The sequence below is a fragment of the Vidua macroura genome, chromosome 3 (genome assembly GCF_024509145.1).
Source record: "Vidua macroura isolate BioBank_ID:100142 chromosome 3, ASM2450914v1, whole genome shotgun sequence".
NCBI classification, from domain to species: domain Eukaryota; kingdom Metazoa; phylum Chordata; class Aves; order Passeriformes; family Viduidae; genus Vidua; species Vidua macroura.
The window spans coordinates 6157802-6169358 of record NC_071573.1 but is presented as its reverse complement, the minus strand read 5'-3'; the positions used below and the strand labels follow the sequence as shown (position 1 = coordinate 6169358).

The 11557-nt window shown below is 41.7% G+C and overlaps 1 protein-coding gene across 2 annotated transcripts; it reads right to left on the bottom strand.

The window, feature by feature from the left end:
• Positions 1-260: 260 nt before the first annotated feature.
• Positions 261-9534, bottom strand: ETAA1 (ETAA1 activator of ATR kinase). 2 transcript variants are annotated; one of them, XM_053974549.1, is made up of 7 exons: positions 9351-9534; positions 7692-7829; positions 7351-7427; positions 5730-5848; positions 3632-5429; positions 3301-3412; positions 261-1508 (listed from the first exon to the last, which is right to left on the bottom strand). In XM_053974549.1, the coding sequence occupies exons 1-7, from the start codon at positions 9532-9534 to the stop codon at positions 1393-1395; spliced, it is 2544 nt and encodes an 847-aa protein (XP_053830524.1). In that variant the 3' UTR covers positions 261-1392. The 2 variants fall into 2 exon arrangements, with proteins under 2 accessions (XP_053830524.1, XP_053830523.1); XM_053974548.1 differs by having other exon boundaries at positions 3301-5429.
• Positions 9535-11557: the final 2023 nt, after the last annotated feature.

Genomic DNA, 11557 nt, shown 5'->3' with positions numbered 1-11557 from the left:
CAAGCAAAAAAGACCCCAGTTAAATACTTCAGGACTGCACTGCAGCTGGTTGTGTGTTGAAACAGTTTGTCCATCAAGGATTGTTAGCTTAAATGGATCAAAGGAAGCACTTTGTCACCACAATGGGTAGAGAATTGAGGCAACAAGTAATTAGGGAAATTACCAAGTGAGGGCTTCAGGTAAATCCCACATGGAATCCCCATTTCACTCCCCTTTACCAGCCTTTGTAGTAGAGTATTTTCAAAAACAGACTAGAAAAATATGAAAAAAAAAGTTTAATGATGACTTACAAATATACAATACTTACATTTTCAAGAGTTACAAAAATGGCATACTACATAACCCAAAAGCTTCCGCCAACCTTTGGAGGAACATTTCCTAGTTATTTATTTACAAAGAAAAATTACAGTCACTTTTCATAGTGTCACATGTTTACATATAAGCATTTCTCAGTTGAAAAATATCTTGCAGCTTACCCAGAGGCAGTTTTTGCAGTCTGAGCTCTACACCCATCTATCAGATTAAACATTCTAGCAGCCTGTGAAGCTGACATGACACAGCATTTTTATAATTTAACAGCTTTTGTTTGGAAATATGTACAACCCAGATGGCTAAACTGATGCATAGTTGTTGAGATTTCACCTGGTGTATTATGTATTGCTCATGATTTGGTAAAATGGCATAGGCTACCTTTTTTAATTAGCTTGGTGAAGTGCCTTTAGAAAAAGGTGTTCTAATTTCCTTAGGGTATTTCCAGTTCTTCCTGAAAGGAATTTAGAATATAACATGTCCTCTGCAGGACACTTTTTCACATAATGAAACTTCTGTAATAAATTCATCCTTCTCTATGTACAATTCTTACCCCAGGTAAGAGACAAACTGAGCACACTTTCCAAAGTCTGTTCATTTCCATTAGTTTTCTGATGTTGGATGTTTCTTAGATTGTACTTTATTTAACCCAAAATTTTAAAACTTTCTTCTACCTGAGAGCAAACACTAGTATTTCTTAGTCTGTGTGTACTTGAGAGTCTTCTTACAGATTAGAATGCTTGCAGTAATACAGCCAAAACACATCCAGTCTGTTTTTTGACACCCTCATTATGTGTGTATACCAATACTTTCATGATTTTCAGGCCATATAATTTTAACATGTGACCTCAACAGAATCTTCATATAGCTGAATGTAGATTGGGACTACACATTTATAACTGACTGTTTTTAATTAAAATGAAGTGCCTCCAGAGTATTAGTTATGATTCAGTTCCAGGTCTTTTTATATTCAAAACCAGAAAAACCTTGCCATCAATAGCTGTGAAGAGTTCAAAAAGTGTCTTCTGGCATTACAGTATTTCCCTATCAAAAGCTTACTTCACAGACAAAATACACTCCCTTTCAAGCATCTTTAAAGAATGCCTGTGATCTGGACTTTCTTCGTGCAAGAGCTTCTTGTTTTTTTCTTTCGATCTCCTCTTGAGAACATTTTCTATTTTTTTGTTCTACCACAGACACTGTAAATAATAAAAAAAAAAAACCACCATGTATTAGGAGCTTCAGGTTTGTTCAACATGTATTTTAACTTAGCCATTTCCACTGTTTGAAGATCTATGGCAGGAGCACACTATTCTGACACACCAGGCACCCAAGTTAAAAATGGCTCATCTATCCTGTCCCCAAGGCAGGAAGGGGGCAAGATGCATGACCTTTGTAGTGCTACTGATTACTACCTCCCAATGAAAACACTGGGATGCACACATCTGCTTCAAGGAAATTTTACTTGGGTGCCCTTCAAGTGAACCTTATGACATCAGAGTCAACATAGGAGATGGCAATGGGTTAAGAAAATTAAGGCTATCAAAGTGAAAAGGGCTCTACAATTTAGTGAGTTAGGCAGAGATATGAACATGGAGATAGTACAGACACAGGGGTCAGATACAGTACAGGTGTCACACAAATAAAACAAGATAGGTTGAAAAAAGGTCAAAAGTAGCAATAAAAATTGGCAAAGGAGACAAGAACATGATAGCTAAGCATAGCAATTTATATGGTGTGTTACAGAACTATAAATTCCCATACTATAAAATCCTGACCTCACTGGAACCAACAGGAACACTCCTTGCACATATCAATAATTTTACCATTTTTAATACACCAATTTCCAATTAATGTATTTTTAATAAGTATTCAAAGTGAATAAATAGAACAAAGGCTATATTTGCTTCTCACAAAAAAGTGTCCATGAAAAATTAAATAGCAATTTTTGAAAGGACCACTTAATATCCATTTTTTGGTTAATGTCCTTTCCCTCAAAATTTAAGATGAAGAAAGCTATGGTTTATCTGTAAAGAAAATCTATGCTATCTTCTTTCATTCCTTTACCCTCTAAATATTCCACAGAATAACTAGTTATCTCTCCCCATTTTTCCCCCTTATAATCCAAAATTGCTACTTTCCATTTATATGCTTCTCTGCTGGGGAAGAAACAGATAAAATTCTCATTCTTCAATAATTCATTGTTTTGTTTCCTTTGCAACAGTGCTTCTTTATAATGGAGGTTAATACAGGACACTCTTAAAGGCATGTTTTATCAGAATGAATATTGATTAAAACTTTGCCAAGCTGTGAGATCAAGTGAAAATAAGACTGACTGGCACTTGACTGGTTCTCCATTTCCCCAGTAACACTGAGCATGGAATATTACTGATGGTCTCTTGGCAATAAAGAAGTGACTGACCTCTCCTCCGGATGAAGGGGCATCTTAGTGTTTAGACTGGTAACACAACAATATTTCACTGGCAATTTCAGCCACAGAGTGAACAACAATAGAGGCTGAGCACTGAAAAGTATCAAGTGATTTGAGGTCCCAAATTCCAGGTGCACAGTACTATAAAGGAAGTGGCATTCCATATCACCTGGTGTCTTCTTCCCCTGTCCTATCATTAACTAGGGTTTTACTGTGCAACAAAATACCAGCATTTTTAAGTAACAGTTTAAGAAAATAGTATGCTGAGTGCTGCATCAGCCTATAATTGATCCTAGGGAACCTGAGTGTCTACGGAGAGAGGGTGTGGTCTTTAGAGAAGTGGAAAGGAAATAGGTGTCCTGAACTACAGGAATTCAAGATACGCATCAAGACAATCTAATTTTTGAGAAAATAACCTCCTTAGAACATCTGCTAACACTTTAACTGAATACATGAATACTGAAGCCTGTTTTAAGCTGCAATACAGTACAAATTTCTCTGACATTCTGACTACAGTAAAGAAACAAGCAGTCTAACAGTGATACAATAAAGACAGATACCTGATGTAGTCTGTGCAAAAGACTCTGAAAGGTGCCTCTTGAAAGGTGATTTCTTATTGTCAAGCTTGCAGTGCAAAGTCACGTTCACCTGATTCTTGCTTCCTTCCAAACCCTGCAGAGTAATTCCAATGCCAGAATGATTCCCTGAATTTTCAGACCCTACACGAAGACCACCCTGAGAATTGTTAATCTTTCGGAACTTAAACTTTAAAGGCACAAGTGAAGTTTTGTTACCAGAGCTGCTACTTGGAATCTTTCCCGCATTATACGAGAAATGTGAGCTGTCGAGTGCTTTTCTACTAAAAATATTTACTGCATTAACAGGACTTACTTCAGAACCTGTCTCTCCTGCTGGCACAGAATTTGACCTGTACCATTTCCCTGAAACAGTCTTTGCAGTATCTTCAGAAGCATCTTGATGACAGTTTTTAGGCAGTGTGTATTTACACTCCAGAGAAGGACCTGAGATCGCAGCCTGAGGATTTGAGATGTTCTTACAGTTCACTGCATGACCTGTTGTGGCCAGCCCATGCACTATCTTTGATGAATTCCTGCAGGCATCATTTAGTGAGAGAGCCTCCTGTTTTGCATTTGTTTTTTGTGCCAAGAGATCAGGTAGTCCTTGTTTAGATGCTGGGAAGCTGTTATCAGCATTTGATCTGGAGTTAATACTGGCTCCTTGAATTGTTTTAATTTTTTCATTTCCTTGTTTAACATCCTGGCTCTGAGTTTGCTTTTCTATATCATCACACACCTGATATAACAATTCATCATCCTCATAGTTTGCATCCCAAAGACTATCGGATCCACAAAACATACCTAATATCTCATCAGAGAATTTTGGTTCATTCCAGTCATCAAAAGATAGAGGACATTTCTTTGGTATTTCAACTTGATTTGAGTGACCTATATTAGCTTGGTTAACCACTTTGGTTAGATCATTAGGTTTCGTGTTGGTAGAAACACTGGATGACTGACAGGAAATAATATGAGCATTATTCCCAGATTTTCCTGCTGGTTGTCTATGAGGATTAGATCTTGAAGGAAAAAGAGGATCGCTTTTAGGCTTAGTAGATTCATTTCCGTTCTTCATTTCAGATTGTACTGAAACAGGAATATGGTTCAAATCACTATTTTGGGTACTTTTCCAAACAGATTTAGTTTTATCTGGCTTAACATCACATTTACCAGGCAAGGCCTTGGTTTCTGTCTTGGTGTTTTCTGTCTTACATGGCTTTTGTAAAGACAGTGATTTTACATGTTGAGAGTTTTTACTAGAATGTTTCAAAGGTGAGTACTGCAAACTGTTAGATTTGTCTACAGTCCCCAGAGGAGTTTCTGAATTGCCACTACTTCTTTGCTTTGTTCTGTTAGCATCACTGAAATCATGCACAAATGGATTTGCAGGAATTTGTGGTGGTTCTTCAGTACTTATCAATTCAGGATGTTGGGTTATTTGCATCACAAAAGAGTCATCTGCCAAAAGATCTGTATCCCAGTCATCAAAGTCATCATGAACTACTCCAGCAAGCTTAGCAGAGGCCACCAATTGTGTCTTCAAAGAAGGAGTATTTTTTTTTGTCAGGGTGTCAGTATCAGCTTTTGGTACAGTCTGGTCCACACTGCCTACTGCAAACAGAGTATCTTTTTGATATGCCTCTGAATTACCATGCTGTGTCTCTTCAACTTTCTCAGGAAGATTCTCCTCCAAGGTACTTTTAATTTTATGAAAACTATTATTTAAAGAAATATCTGACAGTTCTTGGCTCAACTGTCCACTGCACTTCTGGGTAGAAGAGTCAAAAAGAGCATGAAGGGCTACTTCAGCCTCGAGGTCTACAGACTTTTGGCTGCTGGACTGACAGGGCTCTGCCACAGCGATGCCAGTGCTCTGTCCAACTGGTTTCAGGGACGCAGCAGGATCTGCTTCAGATCCTTCACCAAGGAGTGATTTCCGGTTCTTCACATTTATTCCGTCTTTAGAATTACTTGAAGGCTCTGAGGTGGTCTGGATGAAGTTGTGACCAAGCTTCTCCTGTTCCTGAACAGCATCTAACTCTACTAGATTTTTATCAAACTCCTTAGCCAATTTCATGAGTTCCTCTTCGGGATTTTTTATTTTAAGATCTCTGGATTAAAAAGAAAATGCAGAAAATAAAATCAGAGCTACCAAGAAAGTTTGGCCAAGTTCAGTTACATGACCCTATGAGCTGTTCATTCTCTAGTTTAACAACTACAAAGGCATGACTAAATCCCACTGCTTCCAATATGCAGTCAACATCCACCCCCTGCAAGAAGCCGTAACAAGCCCACAGTTAAAAGCATTCTACATGCTAATGTACAATCCTATGGTTCACTATACAAAGAAGACCACATAGCCCTTTTCATGAAAGCCCAGCTATGATGGGCAAGAAAACACTGTAACTTACCTTGTACAACTTAACTTCATCCTAGCTCGCCCTTTTACTACTACAGGTGTACAGGGAATAGCATCCTCACCAATCCATGTTCCTAAAAGGGAGTCTTCATTACAGGCTGCTTTTTCATCCTGAATAATTAGATTTATAATGCTTAGAAATTTGATTTCAGATAAAGACTGGATTAGACACGCATCTTGCATGAGTGAAAAGTTGCTACACTAAATAAACTGGATGAAACATGTTGAAAGCCACAGATAAGAGCAAAAACAAGTTAAGTGAGATTACTGCAACAATGTCCACTGATAGTTGCATCACTTTAATTATATCAATATAAAGCAGAAATTTCAATTAAAATAACTGAATTATACTTTTGGCATGCAAATCTAGTAGTCTACTTCAGGCTTACACAAATAAGATGTCATCTAGTTTATTTCAGTATACTACTAAGGAGCTGGCTGAGAGGCTAGCAGCAATAACAAATTAGAGACCTTAAAATGAATTACATTCTGTATGCTTACAGAAAAAAAAATCTGACTTCTTCCACTACAACTGATTTATAAAAAGTCTTTAAACAGAATTAAATGACATTTAGAAACTAAATGAAATTGTTTCAGAGCTTCCAAGTTCAGGCTTGAATTTGAATTCTGAAATGAAGGAGATACAATACTGTGATGAATTTTTAGAGGGGCAGAGCAAGGGGATGTAGGAAATTACTGTGTGTAAGCCAGCAAAAGTAATTTGAACTTTATTAACTTCTAGGGTAATTTTAAATAGGTTCTCTTATTCTTAGTATATTTAAGGTTTTTTAAAATTTATTTTTGTTTAAAAAAATAAAAACATAAGCAGCACATTACATTTATGGCAGAACTGTAATAATTTAAAAGGTATGCAATGGCATCACTTATCAATGATTTTCCAACTCTTTTAGTATAATTTCTCACAAATATGCTAAACAGTAAATATATTTTAAACAGCCCTGTCAAAAAAGTAGGCATGTTTTGCAAGCGAAATACTACAGATCTATTTTAGGAATTACATGTTTTCTTCTTGTACTTAAAATGCAACAGCACTTTGTTTTCGACTTTCTGGGCTGTGGACATCAGGTTCAAGGCAAGAGGGAAAGGGCAGAGATACTGGGGTAAAGAGGAAAATTATTTATAGTATTGAAGTAAGGTTACTATGTTTATATTATTGCAAAATATTGCTCGTCTCGGTCATGTTCTTGTAAATCAGCAGTCAATCAAGACTGTTCAAAATGCTTAAAAACAACTGCCAAATAAATCCAGTATTTGAAGAAACTCTTACCTTTTAACAGATAAGTAATTAAGGATAAATAAACAGTATTCTTAAGACCAAGGGCAGTAAACCTTGTATTCTGAAAGTAAACCTTTCTAAAATAGAGCTGCTGCAAGTTTCTTCATGTGTCCTTTTTTACAGCATCTGTGACTCACACAACTATCAGTAAATGCTATGCTGACTATTTTAATTCAATCCCATTCTATAAACTAGTTTTCTACATGCCCAACTCTTACCATGACACTACTGCAACTAAAACCAAGGCTAAGGATGAAGCACTATTCTCCTTTGATTACTGCACATGCAGAGCATTGTTTTAGAAAGTTACAATTACCTGAGGAGCAATACGATTAACGATTTCCGAAATTTCTACTGCGCATCTACTGGTAGACTGCTTGCTTTTTCCATTGCCTATGAAAACAAACAAACTTCTTAAAATTTTGAAATCTATCCAGTTTGTGAAGTGCAGTACATCTCAAATAATTCAAATAAACCTGTAAACATCGGAGATTGATTCAGTGCTGTATTGAAGAATTTATGGGTTTATAATGAAAGTAAAATCAAACAACCATTATAAGAGAAAAGAACCTTTTTCCAAGAAACTGTTTATAACTTTTGCCACACTCGCACTGCATGCCTCAAAGAGGTGTCCTGAAGTCTGGATTTTGGTATTACCTAATCTGTGTGCAACTGGTGAATGAGAATCCCAAAAGATTTCTTGCTGTGTCTCAGTGTCATTAATAGGAGAGCTGAAAGTAGGTATTCGGGATTTCCTACTCAATGATCTCTTTGGTGTCTTATGTAAACATGGCTCTGTATAAAAACAAAGAGGATCTTTATTAAAAAAAAACAAATAAAAGACAAAAATCACTTAGAACACAGGACAGGTCAAGGCAAAAGAAAACGCTTTAGGAACACCAAGAATAAAAATCAAGTTCACACTCACCAGGATTCCTTTGCTCACAACAGGAATACTGTTCATAACTAGACATTAAATACACAAATCTGCCAATTATAGCCCCACAGAGATTAGAGAAAATTACATGATACTGACACCTTTGCACCCAGGATCTGATTGTAATGATGTCAGTTCTTACACTTGAGAGAACATTGACTTAATCTTACATTAAGAGAAAAATTATGTATACCTCTATGAGAGAATATTTTGTATTCTTGCTTGCTTTGTGTCTTTCATCCAAACTCTGAGATGAACTGCTATTTTAATGGGCCTCCAAACTACTCTGGGTCATAACCTACATTTGTCTGTATTTCCTCTGCTGAGCCCTTCCAGCTAGGACCATCAAAAGCAGGAGTATAGCTATTCAAAACCTGCTTGCAGCTGCCTTTGACCAGTAAGTGAATTAAACACCCTATGTGAAACTCAGCTAGTCACCTCTGCCCTTTAGAAATGATGCTGCGGATGTGAAAGCCTACAGAAATAATTTAAAAGATGCTATCACTACGGGAGGAACATCTTAGGATGTTTTGCCCTGAAGTGCCTAGCATGGCCACAGAGGTTTTATCCTCTCCTTGGTTAGCTCTCAGTATTTGCTGTGGGAATCACAGAATAGGTCAGGTTGGAAGGGAGGTCACCTTGTCCAACCTCCCTCCTCAAGCAGGGTCATCCCAGAGCACATGCCACAGGATTGGGCCCAGATGCTTCTGGAATATCTCCAGTGAGGACAACTCCACACTCTCTCTGGGCAACCCAGTTCCAGTGCATGGTCACCGTACAGTACAGAAGTTCCTCCTCATGTTCAGGTGGAACTTCCTGTGCTCAAGTGTCTGCCTGTTTCTTGTGCTACTGCTCTGCACCACTGAGCAGAGCCTGGTCTATCCTTTTTGCACCCTCCCTGTAGATATTTATACACATTGATGATGTGCCCTCTGTTTTCTCTTTGCAACGCTAAACAGGCCCAACTCCCTCAGCCTTTCCTCGTAAAAGACATTCTCCAAACCACTAACCAACTTTGTAGCTCTCTGATGGGCCAGTTCCAGGAGCTGCATGTCTCTCTTGTCCTGAGGAGCCCAGAACAGGTTACAGTATTCCAAATGCGGCCTCACCAGGGCTGAGCAGAGGAGCAGGCACACCTGCCTTGGCCTGCTGGCAATGCGCTTCTTACCGCACGCCAGGTACCACTGGCCTGCCCGGCCCCCGGGGCACGCTGGCTCAACCTGCTCTCGACAGTAACAGCCCCTTCCTTCCCAGGGGCCGAGCCGGGCGAGCGGAGATTTACACCGCACCACCCCCTCCTCACGACTCGGCCGCGCCTCCCCCGCGGTTCGAGACAGGGCGGGCTGGGCCGGGGCCCCCAGGGGCCGCTCCCGCCGTACCTGCAGCGCGGGGCGAGCACGCCGCCTCCCCCGCGGGCAGGCCTCGGCCCGCGCCGCCTTCCACCGGCCCCTCCTCCGCGGGGAGCTCCGCCCGCCGCCGCCGCGTCAGCTGCTCCTCGCCGCCGCTGCGCCTCCTCAGGGCGGCGGGCCCGAGGGACAGCCCCCTCCGCCGGCTACCGGGCATGGCGGCCGCTGCGGCAGCACCGCGCCCGTCCCGCCACCGGCGGCGCCGCCATTTTGCCGGGCAGCTCGCCACGCCGCCGCCAATTGGCCGCCGCCGCGCCGCCTCGAGCGGCCATTGGCTCCGCGCTGCGGGGGCGGGCGGGCGGACGCGGCCCCGCCCCGCCCCGCCCCGCCCCGCCCCGCCCCGCCCCGCCCCGCCCCGCCGGCCGTGAGGCGCCGCCGGCTCCCCCTGCCCGGCAAGGCCGCTGCCGTGAGGCGGTGAAGCCCTGCTGCCCCCATAGCTGGGGGAGGGAAAAGCTCAGCCGTGGGCAGAGGGGCAGGACGTGCCCTCCTGCGGACCCTTGCCGTCGGCTTGGCCTGGGGTGCCTCGAATCTGCAAATTCTGGGATGACACCGCGGTGGCTGGGGATGTTGTTCTGCTGGAGGGCAGGAGGGCTCTGCAGAAGGATCTCAGGCAGGCTGGATTGATGGGCCAAGACCAAGAGTATGAGGTTCAACAAGGCCAAGTGTGGGGGGGTTCTACACTTTGGCCAGAACAGCCCCATTCAGTGATAGAAGATGGGGGATGAATGAGTGGCTGGAAATTGGCAAATGCAGGAAAAGGACCTGGGGGTGGTGGTCACCGGCAGCTGGACATGAGCCAGCATATGCCCAGGTGGCCAAGGAGACCTGTGGCATCCTGGCCTGCGTCAGGAGCAGTGTGGCCAGCAGGAGCAGGGATGTGATTCTCCCCCTGCACTTGGCACTGATGGAGCTGCACCTCGACTGCTGTGTCCAGTTCTGGACACCCCAATTCAGGAAGGACATGGAGGTGCTGCAGCGAGTCCAGAGCAGGGCAATGAAACTGGTGAAGAGGCGAGGAAACAATTCTTACGAGGAGCAGGTGATGGAGCTGGGAGTGTTCAGCCTGGAGAAGAGGATGCTCAGGGGTGACCTACTTACTCTCTACAGCTCCCTGAAAGGACGTTGTAGCCCAGTGGTGGTCAGTCTCTTCTCCCAGCCAACCAGCAGCAAGATGAGAGGAAATTGCGTGAAGCTGCACCAGGGGAGGTTTAGGTTGGACATCAGGAGGAACTTCTTCACAGGAAGAGTGGTTCTACATTAGAATGGGCTGCCCAGGGAGTCACAGTCCCTGTAGATGTTTAAGGAAAGTCTGGTTGTGGCACTTAGTGCTGCGGTCCAGTTGACGTGCTGGTCATAGGTTGGACTCAATGATTTCAGAGGAGTTTTCCAATCTAATTGAGTCTGTGAGTCTTTGAAACCCAGCAGACATAAATCATTTAATCCCAGTGAGGCAGTTGGTGCTGGTGAAGATAGGTTTACAGAACCTAAATTTGGTAGATAAGAAATTAACATGGAGTTCCTGTGATATTACATCATTATTTTAAGCCATATAAATGCAAACATATGTATTTGTTATGTAACAATGTGAATATTTCCTCCCTGAGCCTCTAAAATAAATATACAAACATATCTACTGAGCATATAGGGTCAGGGAGTGAACTGTGCACTTTTTTTTTTCCGTGATTTTCATTTAATTGACTGGGAGTACTTTGGGATCATTCTTAATTTGTAACATGCAAGCAGTGGGTTTCAGGGTGGATCAGGAGTAAGTTTTGAAGTCACTAAAGATTGATTCCCTGAGCCATGAAACCTTTTCTTTTCACCTGAGGCCGCAGGCTAGCAATATGTTTTTTCACTTCTCCATTCTCATGGGTGTAATTAAAACCATTAGAGCACTTTTTACCAAGGAAAAAAAAAAATAGCTACTATGTATTAAACAGAATAACTGTATCATACATGTGGCAAATTTATAACAAGCACAGAAGGTTGTGACAATTGAGTAGTTAACTTGTTTATGCCAGACCTGTAAAGTATCAAGTGGACTTTAAAATATGAAGAGCACTGGAGAAGTGAGTCAAGAATTAGCCTTCAAAATCCATCATAGATATCTGAACATTGCTACTGCCTTGTAATCATACCAGTGTGGGTAGATCTGTACATCAGCACCAAGTGTGGCAGAG

What these genes read in the sequence shown, in the direction of transcription:
- ETAA1 (XM_053974548.1), bottom strand. Translation starts at nt 9,534, where the DNA reads ATGCCCGGTAGCCGGCGGAGGGGGCTGTCCCTCGGGCCCGCCGCCCTG. An exon ending in GTGCTCGCCCCGCGCTGCAG is followed by an intron (nt 7,830 to 9,350) that starts GTACGGCGGGAG and finishes GTTTTTATACAG; the next exon opens with AGCCATGTTTACATAAGACA. An exon ending in ATGAAGTTAAGTTGTACAAG is followed by an intron (nt 5,430 to 5,729) that starts GTAAGTTACAGT and finishes TTTTTAATCCAG; the next exon opens with AGATCTTAAAATAAAAAATC.